Source organism: Abrus precatorius, unplaced genomic scaffold (assembly GCF_003935025.1).
Source record: "Abrus precatorius isolate BTA unplaced genomic scaffold, Abrus_2018 Scaffold11, whole genome shotgun sequence".
In the NCBI taxonomy this organism is placed as follows: domain Eukaryota; kingdom Viridiplantae; phylum Streptophyta; class Magnoliopsida; order Fabales; family Fabaceae; genus Abrus; species Abrus precatorius.
The window spans coordinates 14,615,853-14,639,211 of NW_020874303.1; the positions used below are offsets into that span (position 1 = coordinate 14,615,853).

The 23,359-nt window shown below is 32.5% G+C and overlaps 1 protein-coding gene and 1 non-coding gene across 2 annotated transcripts; one reads left to right on the top strand and one right to left on the bottom strand.

Annotated features, from left to right (window-relative positions):
• The first annotated feature begins 3,619 nt into the window (after nucleotides 1–3,619).
• On the top strand, nucleotides 3,620–3,726 carry LOC113856762. The gene has a single exon (XR_003502995.1). It is a non-coding gene; the product is annotated as a small nucleolar RNA R71 (small nucleolar RNA).
• Nucleotides 3,727–7,376: 3,650 nt separating this feature from the next.
• On the bottom strand, nucleotides 7,377–8,280 carry LOC113856268 (protein RADIALIS-like 1). The gene is made up of 2 exons (XM_027488018.1): nucleotides 7,906–8,280; nucleotides 7,377–7,598 (listed from the first exon to the last, which is right to left on the bottom strand). Exons 1-2 carry the CDS (start codon nucleotides 8,157–8,159, stop codon nucleotides 7,574–7,576), a joined length of 279 nt encoding a protein of 92 aa, XP_027343819.1. The 5' UTR covers nucleotides 8,160–8,280; the 3' UTR covers nucleotides 7,377–7,573.
• Nucleotides 8,281–23,359: the final 15,079 nt, after the last annotated feature.

Consider the following 23,359-nt stretch of genomic DNA (forward strand, 5'->3'; position numbering starts at 1 on the left):
TTCTTCCTTTGTTGCGAAGCAAATTTCTTTGGAATGAGTTGAGTGGCCTTAAATTTGCAATATCAGCAAACCAAGGCAGATCTTCCACAGCAAGTAGTCTTTCATCTGGAAATTCTTCATTAATGTCCAAAGAATTAGAGGTTAAATTGTCCAATGGAAGCCTGGACAGATGATCAGCTACCCCATTTTCCTTTCCCTTTTTATCTCTAATTTCCAATTCAAACTCCTGCAGCAACAAAATCCATCTTAATAATCTTGGCTTAGTATCCTGTTTGGACAACAAATATTTAAGTGCAGAATGGTCAGTATAGACTATGATTTTAGATCCCATTAAATATGATCTAAATTTATCAAAAGCAAACACAATAGCAAGGAGTTCCTTTTCAGTAGTTGTGTAATTTACTTGTGCAAAATTTAAGACTTTGCTGGAATAGTAAATGACATGCAATTTCCTATCCTTTTTCTATCCTAAAATAGCACCTACTGCACTATCACTTGCATCACACACTAATTCAAAAGGTAAATTCCAATAAGGTTTTGCAAGAATAGGTGCAGAGATAAGTTTTTCTTTCAAAACAGAAAATGCATGCAAACAAGAATCATCAAATACAAAGTTAGCATCTTTAACAAGTAAATCACTAAAAGGTTTTGCAATTTTTGAAAAATCCTTAATAAACCTCCTATAAAAACTTGCATGACCCAAGAAACTCATAACTCCCTTAACATTAATTGGTGGAGGTAGTTTACTAATAACTTTTATTTTAGCTTGATCTACCTCCATTCCTTTTTCTGAAATTCTATGGCCAAGGACTATTCCTTCTTGGACCATGAAATGACACTTTTCCCAATTTAAAACAAGGTTAGTATCTTGACATCTCTGCAAAACAATGGACAAATTAGCTAAACAATTATTAAAAGAATTGCCAAAAATAGAGAAATCATCCATAAACACTTCAATGATTTTCTCTACTAAATCAGAAAAAATGGACAACATACACCTTTGAAAAATAGCGGGAGCATTGCACAATCCAAATGGCATTCTTCTATATGCAAAAACTCCAAATGGACATGTAAATGCAGTCTTCTCTTGATCCATAGGGTCCACCGTTATTTGATTGTAGCCGAGATATCCATCAAGAAAACAATAATATCCATGTCCAGCTAGTCTTTCCAACATTTGATCAGTAAATGGCAATGGAAAGTGATTTTTTCTAGTTGCATCATTTAATTTTCTATAGTCGATACACATGCGCCAACCCGTTACAGTCCTAGTAGGAATTAATTCATTCTTTTCATTAGGCACAAATGTCATCCCTCCTTTTTTAGGGACAACTTGGACTGGACTAACCTATTGGCTGTCCGAAATTGGGTAAATAATCCCTGCATCCAGCAGCTTCATTACTTTTTTTCTCACTTCTTCTTTCATGGTTGGATTTAGTCTTCTTTGTGGCTGTACTACCAGTTTAAAATGTTCTTCAAACAGAATTCTATTCTTGTAAAAAGCTGGATTGATCCCCTTTAAATCTGAAATATGCCAACCAATTGTAGACTTATGAGCTCTTAAAATTCTCAGCAATTTCTCTTCTTCTTCTCCCTTGAGATCATTGCTAATAATCACCGGATTTTCATGATCTTGGTCTAAGAAAGAGTATCTCAAGTTAGAAGGTAACTGTTTCAACTCTAGTTTCTCAATTTTCTCTTCCTTCATTTCATTTTTCAGTTTTTCCTTTGCTGGATTTTCCAAAAAAGGAATAATTGGCAAGGTGTCCAGCTGCTGCACATATTCTCTCAATTGTTCTTCTTTTTTTACAGCAACAGAATGATTTCCTGCAACTATTGTTTTCTTTAACAATGAGATTTCATCAGCATTATCAATAAAATGAGGGAAAGTAATAGAATCTAGAATATCAACCCTCATACAAGTAACATCATCATTGGGATGTTTGAGTGCCTCAAATACATTAAAAATAACCTTTTCATCCTGCACTCTCAACATAAGTTCTCCTTTTTGAACATCAATTAAAGCTCTCCCTGCAGCTAAGAATGGTCTGCCCAAAATTAAAGGAATGTCGGCATCCACTTCCATGTCCAAAATTACAAAATCTGCAGGAAAAATAAATTTGTCAATCTTAACTAGCAAATCCTCTACAATACCATAGGGATATGTGTAAGATCTGTCCGCAAGTTGTAAGATTATGCTAGTAGGCTTGACTCCTATTCTAAGTCTCTTCATGATAACAAGAGGCATGAGATTGATGCTGGCCCCAAGATCACATAAAGCTTTCCCCATGGTGCGATTTCCAATAAAACATGGAATGCTAAAAGAACCCGAATCCTTTAATTTTTGATGGAGTTTCCTTGTAAAATAGCACTGCATTCTTCAGTCAAAGATATTGTTTTATCATTCTCAAGCTTTCTTTTCTTAGATAACATCTCCTTCATAAATTTAGCATAGGAAGGCATTTGCTCAAGTGCTTCAGCAAAAGGAATATTTATTTGAAGTTTCTTGAAGACATCTAGAAACCTCTCAAATTGTTTTTCTTGCTTTGGATTGGGCATTCTTTGAGGGTAAGGAAGTCTCTTATATTTCTCCTCATCAATAGGTTGATTAGCTTCCTCAAGTATTTGCCTATTTGTCTTCCTTACAGCCCTTGGGGAATTCTCTTTTTCTGAATTTTCTCTTTTCAGCAGGTAAAATTCCTTCATCTAGATCAGATTTTAATTTATCCTCTGCAGCAGGATTATTTTCTCTTTTTTCGGTAGGTTTGGGGCTCCCCACAACAGCTCCACTCATAGTCATTACAGCCTGACATTGTTCTTTTGGATTAACAACTGTATTGCTAGGAAATCTCCTCTTTTCTCTGCTGGACAATTGTTCAGCCAGCTGTCCAATTTGAGTTTCAAGCTTCTTCATGGAAGATTCTTGATTCTTGAAGCTTGTTTGGGTTACTTTCATAAATTGCAGCATGGTTTCCTCCATTTCATTCAACCTTTCAGTCATGGGCTTGGAGAATTTTGATTCCTTTGAGGTTGAGTGGCTGGATTCCCTTGAAAATAGGATTGTTGTGTTGCTGGACCTGCACCAGAAAAAGGTAAAGCAGAATTAAAATTCTTTGCAGCAGAATATTGAGTATTCCAATTAGAGTACTGCTGATTTCTATTATTAGGATAATGAAAACTAGGTGGGAATGAAAGTTGTTGTCTTTGAAAATTTTTCATATAATTAGTTTGCTCTTGAGGTTCATTGGTAGATGCATCACATGCTCCATTAGCATGATTTCCTCCACAAAAATCACAAGTAAGTTGAGCATTCTGATTTGGAGCAGCTTGTAAGTTGCTTATTTGTTGAGTTAGTGCAGCAATTTGTTTTGAAAACATTTGACTTTGCAGCTGGTTTTGTGCAAGAAAAGTCTCAAGAATTTTAGCTTCATATCCTCCACTCCTTGTAGAGTGTCTAGAATTAGAAATTTGATACATAGATGAAGCCATCATCTCTATAATTCGTTGAGCTTCTTCCAATGACTTAGTATTCAATGTTCCACCCGCAGCTGCATCAATCATGGTTCTAGTGGCTGGACTCATTCCATTATAGAAAGTTTTTAGCTACATCCATTCCGGTATGCAATGGTGTGGACATTTCCTCAATAATTCTTTATACCTCTCCCAAGCTTCATATAAAGATTTCCTCTCTTGCTGCATGAATGATGTAATTTCTCCTCTTAGTTTGGCAGCTTTAGATGGTGGAAAATACTTGGTAAGAAATTTATTAACAAGGTCTGCCCAAGTGGTGATGCTTCCTTGTGGTTAAGCTTGCAGCCAACATTTAGCTTTATCTCTTAATGAAAATAGAAATAGTCTCAATCTAATTGCATCCTCGCTAACTCCATTCATCCTTATTGTATCACAAAGCTACAAAAAGTTAGAGATGTGTAAGTTAAGATCATCTAAAATTGAACCAGAAAATTGATCTTGCTGAACTAAATGAAGTAAAGCTAGTTTTATTTCAAAATCGTTGGCTTGTATGGTAGGTCTGACTATAGAGGAGTTATATCCATGCATGTTAGGCACTGCATAATCTCCTAAAGTTCTCATCATGTTCTGTTCAGTCATTATCTTCTCTTGAGGTGTTGGTGGTGTAGGAGAAGGAATTTGAAGTTCTTCCGATTTAGGAGTAGAAGCTGTAGATTCCAATTCTTGCTCTTTCCTTGCTGAATTTTTTGCTCTTAATTCGTTTCTCAACCTCCTCAATGTTCTATCTATGTTCGGATCAAACACAAGAACAGTCTTGTTTTTATTTTTTCCACGCATATAACACTAAGAAAAACTGAACACTAAAAGAAAATGATGAAAATATAGAACAATATAGTGCAGAAAATTTACTAGCAGAATATCCTATGAAAATTTAAGAAAGAAACATAACATCTAAACATGTAACTACACAAAATACAGTGACACAAAAATTATACAAAACTGGACACAAAGGTGTATAGGAAAACTAGTAGAACATGTAATACGAAATTCAATGTAAAAATAAAATAAAATTTTCAAAAAGAAAATAGAGAACAAAAAGCTCAATCTAGTTGTCTCCTTGCTACTAATGATATTGAAAATAAAGATCTCTAGCAACGGCGCCAAAAACTTGTTACTTCTTTGGAGAACTAACTAGCAAGTGTACTAGGTAGTTATAGCAAGTAATAAAATTTGAAATTCAATATGAGCCCCAAGTATCATACACAAGGATCTTATTTCAATTACCACTTCACAATTTAACAATTGGTTGAGCAAAACAATTCATTTGAGGGGTTTGTAACATGTGAAAGTAAAAAATAAAGACAATAAAAGGTAATAAACTTGCTGTAAAAACAAAATACAAATTTTGTATTAAAAATGCTACATGGAAAATAGTTAGGAATCACTTCACCAGATTTTCAATTACAATATAATCTTGTTCTGAACTCTTGAGAATTTTAATTGATTGCTAATCAATTTCACTTCTTTAACCAAAGGACAATTCCTTGCCTCATTGATCCTAATACCTAATTAAACCTCCCTAATCCCTTAAGTGAAATTTAATCAAATACTGCATTAAGTTCTGGAAATTATAGGATTACTAGATCATGATACTTATTTCTAAGATCTCAATAACCTAGGCATATGATTCAGATCTGAAAAATAAACTCAATTTCCATTGATGAAGACTCCTCTAACTTCAATTGAATGAAGGATTAGTTCACAACTGCATTAAGAACATAATCACATACTCAATTCAATTAAAATTTCAAGATTCAATCCACAATTACATCACAACATCAAATCTGGATCCATAGATCCCTAACCAAAAGGGTTTAAAACAACATTACAATGGAGAAAGGAGAAGTAAGAGAAGAAGATAAGAAGCAGAAGAACATCTTCCAAAGACTCAATCTTTACTCTGATTCCTCTAAAAATGAAGCTTGAAAGTCGCTCTCAATCTCTCTCTCTAACTTCCCTTGGAAGTTAAAATAGTTACAAAGTGAAAAATAACAAAAATGAACAAAAGTCCCTTTTTCTGAACCTCTAACTTCTATTTATATGGTTTTTCCTGTCTTTTGCTTTTCTACATGTTAATTCTCTGAGAATTCTAGCAGCAAAGGTCTTTTAGAAGCTTCTAAAACTGATTTAAGAACTCAAATCGTCCAAAGTTGACACTTAGAAGTGATATTTAAAATTCTATTATTTTTGCGTAGCTACTCTGAACCCTTGAAGTAGCTACGCGCTGACTGTGTAACTACTCTGGGCACTTGAACACTCAATTGCGTAGCTACTTTGAGCACTTGAAGTACCTACGCGCACTGCACAGTTCTGAATTAGTCTTAGGCGTAGCTACTCTGAACGCTTAAAGTGGCTACGTGCTCTGCGCAGCTACTCTGGGCACTTGAAGTGGCTACACGCTCAATTGCATAGCTACTTTGAACACTTGAAGTAGCTACTTTCTTGATCTTCATGAATTTTCTTCTTCAAAGTGTTCACTCTATGTACTCAGCGTGATTACGCCCTTCATATAACACTTGATTCTTCATCTTTTAAGCTCAATTCCTTTACTTTCTTCACTTTAATCTTCAACTCAAATTCTCAGCTCAAGCTTCTGCATAAGGATTAAGTCACTTTTGAGTCAAATTGTTCAGAATTGGACTAAAATCTAAAATTCTAAACTATTTATACAATTATGAATATTAATGCAATTTTTATGATATTTTCAAGTTTATTTACTATTTAACTCTTTATTTACTAAAAAAAACTAGGCTAAAAATATAGTAAAATATGGTTTATCATGTCTATAACTTTATTAGTGATTATTATACATGAACAGTTAAGGTTGTATATTATTATTGAGAATAATATGTATACTAGGAAAAAGGATAATCTTCAGAATAGATGATTAGAAAACATGCTTTGTTTGACAGTTTAGAGGGAGATGGAAAGAAAGAGTTTGAAAGGTAAAGGGGAGAGAAATGAAAGAGAAATGAGAATTAATACAAAATCTTTTAAATTGGAAAAATTTGAAAATATGAGATAAGGAGGGTTTATAAACTTCCTTCTCATCTAAATATTCACAGACAAGGATAATCACTACGTAAATAACCTTTCCCTTATCTCACTTTCCTGTAAAAACTAACTTCTAAACAAAGTTATAGCTACTTTCACAAGTAGAAAACTATCTTGTGTCATCTTCTTATTAATTAAAAATAATTCACTTGTCAAAATGTGTCATGTGTCCCGTCTTATTTTATAATATTTTTACTTTATCTTATATAACTAAGTTATTGTTAAATTAACTTGTACAATTAATTAATTTTCAAATAACATTATTTTAGTAGTTACCTCTCAAAATTGCAATATTACGGTCAAAAGAATGAATTTCAATTCATACTTTATAAATTATATTTAGATATTTAATGTAGACTGCAATATAATCAAACAAAACAAAGTTTTAAATATTTCAACGATGAAGTAGAATTGATATTTGCAACTCAAGATACCAATTGAACCACACCTCATCCCTCCATGTGTCAAAATTTCATTGCTATTCCTTCCAACATTCGAAAGCAGAATTTCCCGCCTCTTCTTCATTTCGGGTTTCCATGCCAATGGCTTCAAGTATATATACTGAACCCAGCCATGAGCAATTTCAAGCCTTTATATCTTGCTATTATTCAATAAGGTTTTCTGTGTAATTATTTTTCTTGGTATTGTTTTGGCTGCAGTAGTTGTTTTACATCGAGATTTGATTCGTCTACCGAATGAAATTAGTGTGCAACTTGATAACGAGGTAAACTTGTACACTTTGGTAAATGTCAAATAAGCATATAAATTGCAACTTTATTAATGATGGGAACTTGAACAGAGTCGTTGATTCTTCAAGGCAACTTCAACAACAATACAATATGGAATCATTGGATATGATTTTTATGAATAATAGTCTAATCACTACACTAGTACTACGTCACTAGCACAACATATTACGTAACACTAGGATTCTAGAAAAGTTGCTGATGATGAAAATAAAAAATTGTTTGTTGTTGATGCTTCTTGTTCACTGGAGCTTCATGTTTCTCAGCCTGCAATGAAAACAAGAGACAACAAAGGAACGTCAGGGTAAGCAAATAAAAAGTAATTTATAGTTAGTATAAACACGCGCACACTACTTCTTTGTGGTTATGATTGTGACCTTTCTATATTTTTCTTACCATATTTAGGTATGCTTCAGAGTCAAATTTATGAATACTTCCCTAAGCTCTTGTTCGCAGTTAATTAAATTGTTCACTCTAAAATGTCTTAGGATATAAAGAAGGAACAAAGGGATGTCAATTTATAGCTAGTTAGTTGTTACTGATAGAAAAGGGTCATAGAATGTATGTAATATACCTTTTCTCCTCTTCAGACCCTCCACTTTGCTTGTAATTTGGGAATGGAACTTGACCTGATTCAATGTGCCTAACATCCCTGAGTAGGAGCTCATAGTGCCTCTTCACTTCCTCTGGAGTCTTCCCTCCAACAGCCTTAGCAACATTGTGCCAACGGTCAGGGGTGTCCTTGTCATAAACAGCTAAAGCCCTTTCAAAGGCTTTATTGTCCTTAGCACTCCATGAGCCAGTGGATGACATTGAACTCGATGCCATTTCTTTAATGCAACGACAATTAATAATAAGTTGTGATTTGAGAATCACTATAGAGGATAATAGTCTAACTCTAAGGGTATTAAAAGAGTGGAAAAGAGTGATTCTATAGAATTAGACTACAAGGAATTGAAGACTTGATATTGCTAAGAGGAAGAATGACTGCTCCTTTTATAAGCAGTGGTGGAGAGTGTAAAGCTGGGGTAGTGCTAGTTGGAATGCAAATCCTGCCAAAATGAAGTAGAATTTGAATGATTTGTCTCCTCAGGAACCACAGAATAGAGGAGGACCAAGAAGTTGAGCTGCAATATGGGAGAATCAGTATCTTCAAACAGTAAAAATAACTGAGTGAATTGATACAACTTACCATAAAGCCTTTTAACATTTTAGGTTTCCCCCTCTACTTTTCTAGATATACAAATCACATCAAGTTAAAAATTGTACTTTCTTATGTTTCAAGCTTGTGGATTTAAGAGACTTAGAGAACCACATTGATAAAAAAATACATTTGAGTTCAAAACGCTGTCGTAAATTGATATTAATTGAGTCATATTGCTTATATACCACCTTTTCACAACACTATTTTTTTCTATTTATCTATTGAGTTTAATTTTGATCCACTGTTAATGTAAAGTTTCTACACTGTCAATCAATTAGAATACATAGTAAGTATAACTTTTATATTAATTATGAGAAAAGTTGAAGATTCTTTCTTATATGACAATTTTTGACTGAATGCCAATATAAAATATAGTTACTCTGTCACTACCTTATCACTCGTCTTTCTTTTCTCTACAAAAAAAAAATGTATAAATTTATTGTACAAGTATATTTTCTCATACTAATATATTGGACAAACTTATATGTTATTCTTTAAGCATTAGTAGTGCATTTTAGCAATTAAAATTATAATTTTATTTTAGTAAAAATGTTTGAATTTAATAAGTTAAATTCTAATTTTAATTAATAACCAACACTAACACCTAAGTTTTCTGCTAATATATTTAGCACTGTGCAAATATCGCATGGCTGAGCAATTGGACACGACAAACTCTTAGAATTTAACATTCAAATACTTAGAACGTAGGAAAGAGCCCCATCAACTAGGTCAGCTAATGCCAAACTTTATTTTATTCTCTTGCTTGCATGGTCTTTAGTGGGTCCAAGCTCAGCCAGGTATCAAAGCTTTCACGTATGCATCCCACAGCCACAATATCTTGTTTAGAACAGTTCAATTTGCAAAGAAAAATCCCTTTGTGTTTCGTCATTGTAGTTGAGATCTTGATTGTAAATGTAGTTTGTCCTCAACAACATTCCAACAGACCAACACTCTAGCTGGCCAGTTGCACCCGTACAATGATTATTGTTTGCTTTAAATCCCAAGGAAAGGTCATATGGATTACCTACTATACTTTTAGCTTTTGGGGCCCCTCCCCTGACTACTTGGTTTCTGACGAGGTTTGTGTTTAGTGATGATTACTTAGATGTCCCAAAATATTGTGTTGGGTACTTAGGCCAATGTAGCTTTTGATATTTGGACCTAACTCAATTTCAAAAGTTAAAAGCTAATTAGTAATGAGAGGATTATTTTAGCCTTTGTAATTTTTATTTTGACCACATCTTAAGTCAATGTAGGACTTCAAAATTATCCTTTCTTCCATCAATAACATTAACTACGTAAGTTGTTGTTTAGTTTAAGTGATGTGTCTTATGATTTTGTGGAAGACAACCTTGAAAAATAACCAATGGTCATGTAGGATTATTTTACTGAAGTCTAATCTTGACCATCAATTTTGATTATATGAACATTTACATGGTTTCGCCTATAGTACACTTTATATATAAATATATATCCTCTATTATCTATTTGCTCGGTCTTTTGCTGTTACCTCGGGGCAGGGTCATGAAGCATAACTATAGGCTTCTGGATGTGCCTCTAATCATTAAATACTAATTACGGTATAGAGGCCATTATCTTTAGCTTCTTAATTTGGTGAGGCCTCATACAAACACGATACATGTATGGAGTTTTCCCCTTTGGTAAAAGTAAACACGTGGGTTGAGTCTAGCTGGCTTCTTCATCTTGTTTGGCCATAAGGAACATCCACATTCAACAACAATATAATTTAAGTCATATATCTGTTTGTTCATGGCAAGTGAAAGGCAGCAAAGTGACAGAGACTTTCATTAACCTTTTTTCCAAAAGAAGTCATGAATGATTAGACCTGAACTTTGTTCTTGAAAAGGCTAATGGGTATACTGTGATGTAGGAAATAATAAACCTTTTTCAGGTCTTTGGACAGGACCACTTAGTTTCTAATGAGTGTTAGTGAGTGAGACAAAAGCATCTAAAGATGAGCTTTAAATTTTGGCATTAGAGCTGCTGAAAGGAAAAAGTGTTTTCTATATCTTGCAAGAGTTTCATATCTTGGTTAAGTTGCAGGCAAGCTTCATTCCTTGAATGTTTAAGCATAATTAATTGCTGTGTTAATTTTCTTTTGCAGTTACAAACTAGATTTTGCTAGTTGTTATAATAGCCTTCTGGCAAATGACTGTGCATGTTTCCTATCCTTTCAATAGAAACAAATTTTCCATTTAATTAGGAATAATTACTTTGTTCATGTCATTATCACTGGTTTCAATTTCATTCGTTTTCTTTTCTTTTTAATTCTCTTTTCTCAATTTTTTTACTGAGTGTTTCGTCTAATTGATGATGTTATGTACAAATTTGTTGCATCTTATATATCTTAAATTAAAATATGGTTTGAGAACATGAGCATCCAAGATCATTAACCTTCGTATGCTAAACAAGCATGAGACGGAGTGGTAAGTAAGAATCAAGTTTCTCCTGAGTTTAATTATATTAAAAATGAATATTCAATGTATTTTATTGAAGAATTAATATGATTGAATTCTAGGGAAAAGACTAAATAACTTTTTCCATTTTGGAAAAAGGCTAAAGCATACGTACCAAAGCATATTTCTGAGGTCGGTGTAGTGATACTAGCAACTTGGTTTAGATTGCCACCACCATATATAGAACTATTGTTTTTCTAATATCTAGCAAGTAGGCTTCAGTGTAGTATATATTCTTCTAAATTAGCTCAAAACAGTGCTCGATGATATTTTGGATACTAAAAATATTGATTTTTGATAATTATATACTTTCATAATTCGCTGAAAATATCTTTTCGATGTGCAACAATAAGGATTGTTACTCTCTTTTAGAAGAAGACAACTACAATGTTAATTTCATGCGAAAGTCTTTTTATTATTATTATTATTATTATCAGCATGAGAAAGTTAATTTCGTATGAGACTTAATAATTATTTTATGTTTTAATAATGTACTTTCTAGTGACAGTACTCCAAACATGCATTCAATTTGATGTCATGTATCATCAATCTCATTCTTTACGTGTAGTAATTCTATAGCAGATTGAACTTTATGTTTGAAATTAATCTGAAAGTTCAAGAGTAGTAAACAGCGCACATTAAAATCCAAGCACTAGTTTTTAGAAATACGATATTATTTACACTGATTAGATATGAATTTCTTAAAATAAGGCTATTGAGAGAGAGAAAGAGTGAAGAGGGATTATCTTATATTAATATAACTTATACCAATTTTTATTCTATCAATAACCTTATATAAAGTATGAGTTTTTATTATTTAACTATTAAATTTAATTAAATACTGTCTCAATTATCAATGTGAAATTTTATCAAAATTAAAAACTATAAAATATAATTAAAAAATATTTTTATATACATATAAATGAGAGATGAGAGGTACCACATATGAGTTGCAGAGACCTTATGCCCCACACCTCATAGCCTAAATAGAATGAAATATCTTCTAACATTGTAATGGAAGACAAATTAAACCACTCACTAATGGTTGTATTATAAAGTGTCTTCTAACACGAAGTTGAAAACATTTTTGAGTGAATGTACACTCTCACTGCCAAGTTGCATGTTGCATCAATCATGATCACTGGATCCTGGCCACAATGTATGGTAATGGGGTTAGCCGTGATAATTGGCTGAAGATCATACTGGATTCAAGGAATCTTTATGAGAGAAAAATAGATGGTTCATGATCTGCCTCATCACCGAAATCTAGACTAGAATCCTTATCTTACTCAGTATATCTCATAGTACAAAATTATAACATACATATGGACACATTGGACTCCTCCACCATAACTGGGAAGATTCTTTTCAGTGTGGTCCTTTGTTACCAGTTGAGAAGTTGGTCTTGTATTTGTCCAAGAATGATTCCGCTTATGATCATGGATGATTGGTTAATTGATTTTGCAATGGCGAATCCGTGAATAGTTGAGAGTAGAGAAGTTTATTAGTTTTGATTAATTTGTATATGTCATGGTCTGGCCTAATGAGATTATTGTGGCGAAGGAACAAGGAATTTTTGAACTACGAAAAGGGTATAGCTCTAGCATCTAGTATGGTCCTAAAATGGCCGCAAAAGCATAAAGGGTAAGCTTTAATCTGAAGGAATAATATTGGGTAAATGATGGAAACAAATGTAAACTAAAGTAGTTGTTTCTTGTACGGGAACGTGCAGGAAAAAATAGTTTTTTTTTTTTTAAAACTGAAAATTAATATCTTATGGAACATGCTATATGATTATTTGCATTTTTTTTAATAATTTTATCTGCTATATATATATATATATATATATATATCAAATTTGCATGTTTTAATGCGCTCACAGCAGATGCGGAATGCTAATTTTTGCATACTGCAGTTCTATGACAGATACCTACAGCAAATTGGGGATAGTATATGAGAAGTAATTCGATGAAAACTGTTAAACCATTACAGTGGATGAGTTTGTCAAATACTTTCTTTTTATATTTTTAAATATATTAATAATTAACCAATAAAATTGAAACGTTTGGAGGATCACATATTTGTAAAAGCCTCTTTCGTAACATTTGGCAAAGCTTAATAGTTAATGCTAAGATATCAATTAGTGCAAAATTTAATATTCTTATATAATTTAATAATTTTATATAAATTTCGCTCTTAACTTATTACCATTTATTATTTTGACTATTCATATCAAATTTTGTAAAAGTTAAACAAAAATATGAAATAATCAAATAATTTATTTTGCTATTAATAATCAAATAAATTGTATTTTCATATATTTTTTAAATGTGTATATCACATTTACTTTAATGTATACCAATGGAGTTTTTAATAGATTTTCAAACTTGCTGTAAATAGATTCCCGTAGATATTCAAAGGAATTATCATAGTTAATTAACGTCTTATTTTTTGCCGTCTGCTTGTCTCTCTTCCTTTTTTATTTATAATCTATCTCTTTTTACCTCATCAAAAAGTTCACATATAAAATATAAATAATCATAAAAAAATAATATTATAATGCAAGTCTTAAATTTTAGGCAGTTGGAATAAACTCTATATGTTAGTGAAAAAAATTAATAAAGGCTTGAATATGTTCCTAGTTCTAACAATTTAATGGTTTTTTTTAATCTCTTCAAATAAATTACTTTTATTTTATTCTCTACTTTTTTATAAATTTTTGTTTTTAAGTTCTTAATACTAATATAATATGTTGAAATATTGTTATGAATAAATTTTTTATTGGACCACATTCAAAGGACTAAAAATCATAATTTTAAAAAATTTAAGAAAAAATCGAGATTAAAATAAAAAAAAATGCTAAAATGAGAGGAGTAAAAACATTTTTAGCCATTAATAAAAGCTGAGAGTCATTGCAGTGTGGAGACAACAATGCCTCAAGTGTAGCACGAGTAACCCTGGCCTCTTCTCCACCCAACCCTTCGTCCTCTCTCATGTTCGAAAATAACAACACATCAGCGAGGTGAAGCAGCCAGAGCTTGGAGCAATTCAATAGGTTGGCCAACAATGCTTCGTCGTCATCAAACCCTATGTATCTCAGATCAAAAGTGTAAGCCACAAGAAAGTTCTTCAGGTTGGGGCACGATGTTGTTGTCAACGGAAAATGGAGGAGGAGTAACATATGGATGAAATTTGCTTAATTAAGAAAAACAGAAAATAAAATTATATAATTAAATATTATATTTAAAATCAACTTTAAAGATTTACAAGTTTATTTATTAAATTATTTGTTTTTATATATTATATTCTTCTTAATTTAACTATGTTTTTTATTCCAGGAAAGTTAACAAATTCTGTGATAAATTCTTATAAAAGTTTTTGTTAGGATTTAGTAACTGGAATGTTATGAAATTAGAATTTAATTTTTGTTATCAACTATCCTCTATTAAGTACTAAGTTGATAAACAAAAAGTCAGTTCAATACTACCACGTGATTTGTCATATCATTTATTTTATTATTTAAAATAAATATTTATAAAAAATTCTTAAACATATTTTACATATTTGAAAAGAAAAAAATGTCTTCTTCTTCCTCCCAGCTCCCTCCTCTCTCAGCGGCTACCCCACCTCTAACCTCCATCATCATCCTCACCCCACTCCCAACCTTCACCCTCACCTTCACCCCAACTCCTACCCCCAATCCCAACCTCCACTCCCACCCCGTTCTCCCTCCTTCACTGCTTTCCCACAACTCCTTTTGGCACTCCCTCATCCAAGTTGTGAGCATTGAGCCCTTTCAAAACATGAAGATAACGTGCAAAATGAGTAGAAAGATTATAAATTATGTTGATTAAATGATGTTACCGATAGGAAAGGCATGACTTATACAACCATAAACCAAGGATTGAGATCCACCAAAATTATGGGTCAAGACATGAGAGTTTTGACTTTCTTTCAATTGATTTAATTATCATATTTTCTAACATAATAAAAAAGGGAACAACAACATCATCCTTTGAAAGAAGTCTTGTTGAACTACGAAATAGACAACAACAATAGGCATTCAAATGTAAGTGAAAGTGGGGGATGGGAGTATGACACCCTTAATTTCTTATTTAGTTTATACAATAATTTTTGACAAGATAGAGAAAGAAAAAGAATCCATTATACATGTAGTATGAAAATATGATAAAATTATAAATTTCTTGGGATGATTCAATTTACGAAAAAAAATATCCAAGGGTATTCGAAAACAGCAAAAGATAAATTGTACCTTAATAAATAATTTACACTGAAATAATAAAGAAATATACATAAATTGTACTTCATTTATATGTAAAGTTTAATAATTATAAACCATTATCTAAATACATTAGGACTTAGTTTACATATTTATAATATCAAATAGTCCAAATCTTAAAGAGTAGTCAATATCTATACCAAAACATTGTGGACAAGATCATAGACATCGTCCCCAAATCAATCCTCTATCTCAACCTGTTCCTCCAGTATTAGGTTCTCATCATCACCAAGGTCTTCGATATCAGCAACGACCTCAATGCTTGTCACCAGCTCTCGGGTAAAACTAGCTAGTGTTTCCATCTAGTCATGGTCATAGAAAGTGTATATGTAGTTCACTGCCAGACTGGTATGAAATTGGAGAACTACTAACTAGCAAGTGTACTAGGTAGTTGTAGCAAGTAATAAAATTTTAGAAATCAATACGAGTCCCAAGTATTGTCCACAAGGATCTTATTTTCAATTTACCACTTCATAATTTAACAATTAGTTGAGCCACACAATTCATTTGGAAGATTTGTAATATGTAAAAAGATGAAAAATAAGAACAATAAAAGGTAATAAAATGTTGTAAAACAAAATACGAATTTTAGATTGAAAATGCTATGTGAAAAATAGTTAGGAATTATTTCACCAAATTTTCAATTGCAATATAAATAGTCATGTTATGGACTCTTGAGAATTTTAATTGATTGATAATCAATTTTACTTCTTTAACCAAAGGACAATTCCTTACCTCATTAATCCTAATACCTAATTAAACCTTCCTAATTCGTTAGGTAAAATTTAATCAAATATTGCATTAAGTTATGGAAATTATAGGATTACTAGATCATGTTACTTATACCTAAGATTTCAATAACCTTGGCATATGATTCAGATTTAAGAAATAAACTCAATTTCCATTTATGAAGATTCCTCTAAGTTCAATTGAAAGAAGGATTAGTTCACAACTGCATTAAGAACAGAATCATATACTCAATTCAATTAAAATCTCAAGATCCAAATCCAAAATTACATCACAATATCAAATTTAGATCCATAGATCCCTAACCAAAAAGGTTTAGAACAACATTACAATGGAAGAAGGGGAAGTAAGACAGGAAGTAAGACAAGAAGCAGAAGAACATCTTCTAATCTTCACCCTGATTCCTTTAGCAATGAAGCTTGAAAGTCGCTCCTAATCTCTCTCTGACTTCCCTTAAAAGTTAAAATAGTTACAAAGTAAAAAATAACAAAAATGAACAAAAGTTCCTAATCTAAACTCTTAACTTCTATTTATATTCTTTTTTCTACCTTTTTCACTTCTTCAATTTAATCGCTAAGAATTATAATATGAAAAGTCTTCTAGAAGCTTCTATAGCTGAAGTGGGAATTCAAATCATCCAAAGTTGACGCTTTAAAAGTGATTTTCAAAATTCTGTTATTTTATGTGGACACTTTCAATGACCAGAGTGTCCACGCGCATGTGTTTTCAGAGCTTTTGCCTTGCGCGTGTTCACTTTCAGTGGCCAAAGCGTTAACGCGCAGCTGCACGTGGCTACTCTCAGTGGCGAGAGTGTTGAAACAAATGGTTCCTGGGCAAATTAGCCTTAGGCATTATCACTCTTAGCAGTCAGAGTGTTAACACGCAAGCCCTTCATGAATTCTATTGTTGAAGTGTTAACTTTCAACACTTGGAGTTGCTACACATTTGATCTTTATAAATTTTCTTATTCAAAGTGTTAACTCTATGTACCCAAAGTGGCTAAGCCTAATACATAGCACTTGATTCTTGATCTTTTAAGCCCAATTCATCAACCTTTTTCTCTTGAATATAAACTTCAAAGTCTTAGCTCAAGCTTTTGCACAAAAATTAATTCTTTTTAAGTCAATTTTCTCCAAAATTAGAATAAAATCCAAGATTCCAAACTAACTACACAATTAAGAATTTTTATGGTATTTTTAAGTTTATTGAGTACTTTACCACTTATTTATTAACAAAAACTATGCTAAAAATGTAGTATAATGTGGATTTATCACCACCCCAAACTTAGAATTTTTGCTTATCCTCAAGCAAATCAAATCAAACAAAGGGAAAGTTCATCCACGTCTCAAAAATCAATTAGCAAGCTGCCTTTCTAAAAAAATTTCAATTTTCAATTTCCAATTCTATGTTTTTCTGATTTCTTATTTCAATCAAGTTATTCATCTATTCAATCATCATGACAATCACATTGAATTAATCATATTATAAACAAGATTGTCATCTGAGTTCATGTAACTCAGCAAAGGTTCATGTCAGCAAAATTAAGAAACATGATCACACCTCACAAGTGTTTCTTTCATCACTCAACAGTGTTTAGGCTCAATGTTTGCTCTAAAAAATCATCATTTTTACTACACTCTACCATTGGCTTGCAAATATTCTCAATCTCTTCTGTAAATATATAACAAATCACATATCAAGATGACTTTTTAGATGAAATTGAGGTTAAAGGATAGACAGGTGTTTAATCAATTAAGGAAACAATGTAGTTACTTCCAAATAGAAAAGATGTAATTCAAGTTGATGAAAATTAAAACTTGAATTTGAGATTGCATTATCTTTCTCATTCATTCAAATCTGCACAAAATTTCATAATTTTTACAGCATTTCAAGTACTATCCATATATCAATTATGCACAAAATTCTTTTATGTTTTTCACACCTTTTATTTCTTCTTTTTAACACTTTGCTTTCTTTTTTTTCTTTTCAAATAACTCAGATTATGCTGCTGCTCTCTACCCCAAACTTAGAACTTTGCTTGTCCTTAAGTAATGTCACACAAGATGTCATCCCAAACTTAGTTTTAAAAATCACCTTTGATTAAACTCAAATTGCCTCTTTCTAATTTGTATACATCTCATGGTTCTTCAGTAAGGCTTATATTGGAGTTTTACCAAAGAAAAGGTTAAAGGCTCAAAAGGGATGAACTAGGATTCTCAACATAAAGGAAGTTCATTTAGGCTATCTAAGTCAAAGAAGACCTCCATCATATATGTGAGATCTACAAATTACAAATTCAATCAAGAAACAATGCAAGTTCTAGAGGTGCAGCAAAATATGAGATCAATTAGCACACAACAAGGAATGCATGAGGCTCAAGTCTCACCAAGGAATTTAAAGTGATTATTCAAGCTCACAATGCACTTTTTAGTTTTAGAAATATATGCAAGATTACCTCATTTTGAAAATTACAAGTATGATCTCATGTGAGAATGGGAAAAACAATTTAAAAAATATATTTTCAGACTTCACAGAATTTTCAATTAAATGCAATTTATTCACATAATGCAGGTCAATATCTAAACTAATATTTTTGTGTTTTTCTAGAAATTTTTCAGTGCATGTGAAGCTAAACTCATGAATAAGAGGTATAGAATTCACCTTCCTTTCATGGCAGCTTATGCAAGTGTCAAAATTCATGTGCTTGGGTGTTGTGTGATAGTGACATTCTGCACAAAACACCAAAATTTTCGTCAATTAATCAAAAAAATAAAGTAATTAGAATGTAGAAATATAAAACCAAATGAAAAATGTACTTCATTACAACTGAAAAGTATTAAAATTGTTCTGAACAACTGAAAATTACTAGCTAAAATTGCAGAATTTAAGTTCCTAAGTACTAAAAATTACACAAACTGAATTTTTAAAGAAAAATAGCTAAAACTAAATTCCTAATCTATTCTTCTGCATTTTCTTTTGAACTCTCCTCTTCTTTTTCATCTTCTTCTTCACTCTCATCATTTTCATCTGAATTAACTCTTGCAGGAGTGTTTAAGTAAGTGTTGAATAGAGGAAGGTTGTTGAATGTGGTGGCTCTAGGGCATTGGACATTTTCCACCTCTGACTCATAGAGTTGCTCCTTAGGCATGCCCAACTTCTTACCAATATTCATCACGATGTTTTCCAAGAGTATAACTCCAACCTTATTGCTTTCATGTAGAGCATTCTGTCTTTCAGCCAAAGAGTCCTGTCTGTCCAGAATTTTCTATAGTTGTGTCTTGATTTTAAAAGAAGGATCATTCTTGAACTTTGTAGGGATAGGTGAGGCAGCAATGATTGTGGTTGTGGCATAGATCTCCTTGATCATAGGTGTTGTAATGGGTGGAGAGGCCTTTATCTCCTCTTTGAACTCTCCAAAATTAACTCTTGCATCGTCACAAAGTAAAGTGATTAATCTTGGAAAAGTTAAAGAATCTCTCTTTGTTTTCAGAACTACCTTGATGTTGTTGTTGATTACTTCTCCCACAGCAATGGTTGAATTAACTCCCACATCGTCACAAAATTAATGTAGAAGTCACTAACAATGACAAAAATGAGCTCAACTCTCTTAACAGCAATGGTTGAGCTGTGCATCACCGGCATGAATGAACTAAGTATGACAATACTCCATACTTTTGCAAAGGGCAACAGGTTTTTGGTCAAAATATTCTTTGGTATAGAGATGTTTTTAACTTTATCTCTTGCACTCATTTCCCATGTAGTTCCAGGTCTGCCAATTTTGTGAAGGATTTCAATGTAATCCTTATCCATACATTTCCCAAAATTTGAGAAATCTTGTTGTCCTTCTTCCTTCTCAACATCAATCTTCAGAACTTTGTTGATGTTCTCAGTAGAAAAGTTCACCACAGTGGCTCGAACAGCAGTGTGATTGTAAAGTACATGTTCTCCTTTGGTCCTAATAGCATTGGCATAAAATTCTTGAGTAATATCCTTGAACCTTTTCCCAGCAATAGATGTGAAAATCTCCCAGCCTCTTTTCTAAATTTGTTCAAAAAATTTAGGATGTTCTCCCTCTTTCAAATCAAAATTTCAATCATGCACAATCTTCCTCCTCAAGATGTTGGCTTTGAAATAATTTTCATGTGCAATGCTTCTAAATCTTAGGTCATGGTTAGGAATAGTTCTTGAAGAAGGACCAGCTGAAAATCTTCCCCTTTTAGTCCTTGGAGTTCCCCTTGGTGTGCTTACCATTTTCTATACTAAAATCACAATTTAAACAAAGGAAGAATTAGTTTAGAATTTCTCCAAATGCGCAGGAAATATTTCAACAATTACAGCACTTTTTCTAACTCAAAACACAGAGAATATGCTCTCTAAAAATTGTGTGAACCATCAACAAGTTATAATTCATGTAAAATTCATCAATATCTAGTTATGTTCAAGTGCAGAGTGAATTTTCATGCTCAACTCAACTCCTAATTTTCATGTGCAATGTGCTAAATGCAGAATAATATGATCAATCATGTGCAGAATCAAAACTCAATGGTAAATGTGAAATTCAGAGCCAATCAATGTAATGCAGCAAAATAATGATCTAGAATGTCATGATCAAGTAATCACAACACCACATTAGTACTTATAAGATTCACTTTGAAAATCTTTTCTACACAATTAATCTATCAAAAATTATTTCAGAATTATACAGGACATATTTCAAGCAATTTTCAAAGTTACAATGCATGAATCTCACAATAAATTGCTCAGAAATCAAGTCCCATATGCAAGCATAAAACACAGCAACATGTTCATACTAAAAACCCTATTGCAGTGTCAAATCTCAATTAAAATTGACAATTTTAGCATAGAATTAACTCTATCAACCTTCAATCATACATTCAAACCATCAAATTCGAAAAATTTTCCCTTAATTTCCATTTTCCAAATTTTTCCCAATTTACACTTTTAAGAACCCTAATCAGAAAATTTAAAATTGGAGGAAGAATTACCTGGAATTGTAGTGTAGAAATAATGTAGTCTCACTCGCAGATGATGGTAAAATAGATAATCAACAAGAATGTGATCAGCAGTGAGCAAGAAAGTGAAGATTAAAAGTTAGGGTTTTGGAGTTTTAGGGTTTGAAACAGTGCGTTGTTACTCTGAAGGGTTTAAATAGATACGCAGAGCAAGTAATCACTTTAATTAGGGAAAGTAAGCAGTCTGAAAAAAAAATGTAATGAAATATAATATGTGTACTTACTCTATGCAAATAGAGTTACCACTTAAAATGAAGTGTTCCATTCACATGATTAATTCAAGTGATTGAAGTTGAGACTTAAAATTTCTGTTCTGCGCAGTGTTCACTATCAGTAGCGAGAGTAGCCATGCAAAAGCTTCATTTAGATGCGCGTGTTCACTGTGAGCAACCAGAGTATTAATGCACAAAGTATATTTGTGTGTGTTAACACTCTATGTAGTGAGAGTGTCCACGCGCAAAGTCCACTACAGGGATTCCTTCAAAACCTTTGTGCGTGTTCACTCTGAGCAACCAGAGTGACAACGTGCAATTGCGCGTGTCAAGTTTTTCTCCCGAGAGTGGTAACGCCTAGTGTAAATCAATTGCGCGTAATGAGAGTGTTAACGTACAAGCTTCGCTGCAAAATTCAAAAGTAATGGACTTCTGCGTAGACATTTTATGCACTTAAAGTGTCCACTTAAATGATCAAACTCAGAAAACAGCCTTTGCACCTCAACTCTTCTTCCTCAAAGTAATTACTCATTTGATTAACATCACTCAAAACACATCTTCGTCACTTTGTTCTTGCTTAAGCTAAAGCCTGCAAATATCAAAATCCAAATTGCAGTTCATTATCACTATGTAAAATCAGAATTATCCATTGTATCCAAACTAAAAAATTCAAAAAATGCAGAATTTTAAAATTCAAAAATAACTACAAGTAAAAATTCCTCAACTAGATTCTAGCAAGAGTAAAGGGTTAGAAATGTGAGTTGCCTCACACAAGCACTCTTTTAACGTCACTAGCTTAATGCCTTATGTTTCTCATTCAAGAGAAACAACTTAACACAAGAGATGTTCTTTGTGAATGGCTCTCCATGATAAACTTTCAACCTTTGGCCATTGACTTTGAACTCTCTGTCTGTCTTTTGATCCTCAATTAAAATTGCTCCAAAGAAAGATACTTCTTTGATTAGAAAAGGTCCAGACCATCTTAATCTGAGCTTCCCTGGAAATAATTTCAGTCTTGAATTAAACAATAAAACTTGTCCAGTTTTGAACTCTTTTTTCAAAATGAACTTATTATGGATCCTCTTGGTTCTTTCCTTATACAATTTGGCATTTTCATAGGCCTGCTACCTGAATTCTTCCAGCTTATATAGCTGTAAAGTCCTCTTTTTTCCAGCACTAGCTAAGTCAAAATTAAACCACTTAGTGGCCCAATGTGCTTTATGTTCCAACTCCAAAGGTAAATGACATGCCTTTCCAAAGACTAATTTGTAAGGTGACATACCAGTTGGAGTCTTAAAGGCAATTCTATATGCCCACAAAAAGTCATCTAACTTCTTTGACCAATCCTTCCTTGAATTATTCACCACTTTTTCCAAAATATGTTTAATTTCTCTATTTGACACTTCAACTTGTCCACTTGTTTATGGATGGTAAGGAGTAGCAATCTTGTGTTTTACACCATACTTTGCTGAGACTGATTCAAGATGTTTATTGCATAAATTAGCACCTCCACCACTTATTAAAAATCTGAGTACTCCAAATCTAGCAAAGATATTCCTTCTTATAAAAGAAATTACCACCTTGGCTTCATTTGTCCTTGTTGGAATGACTTCCACCCACTTAGAAGCATAATTAACTGCCATAAGAATGTATTCATGAGAGAAAGATGTGGGAAAGGGTCCCATGAAGTCAATCCCCATACATCAAATAATTCCACTTCCAAAATGTTTGTCAATGGCAACTCATGTTTCCTAGAGATGTTGCCCATCCTTTGGCACTTATCACAGTTCTCAACATAGTTCTTGGCATCTTTAAAGAGTTTAGCCTAGAAAAATCCTGCTTGCAAGACTTTTGTAGCAGTTCTTGAACTCCCATGGTGGCCTTCATAGTCTGAATTATGACAATGCCACAATATCTCAGCTTGTTCACTTTGTGGGATACACCTAAGTAGACCATCCACCCCAATTTTGAACAAATAAGGGTCTTCCCGCACATAAAATTTGCTATCAAGTAGAAATTTCTTTCTTTACTGCCAAGTAAATCTCTTTGGAATGA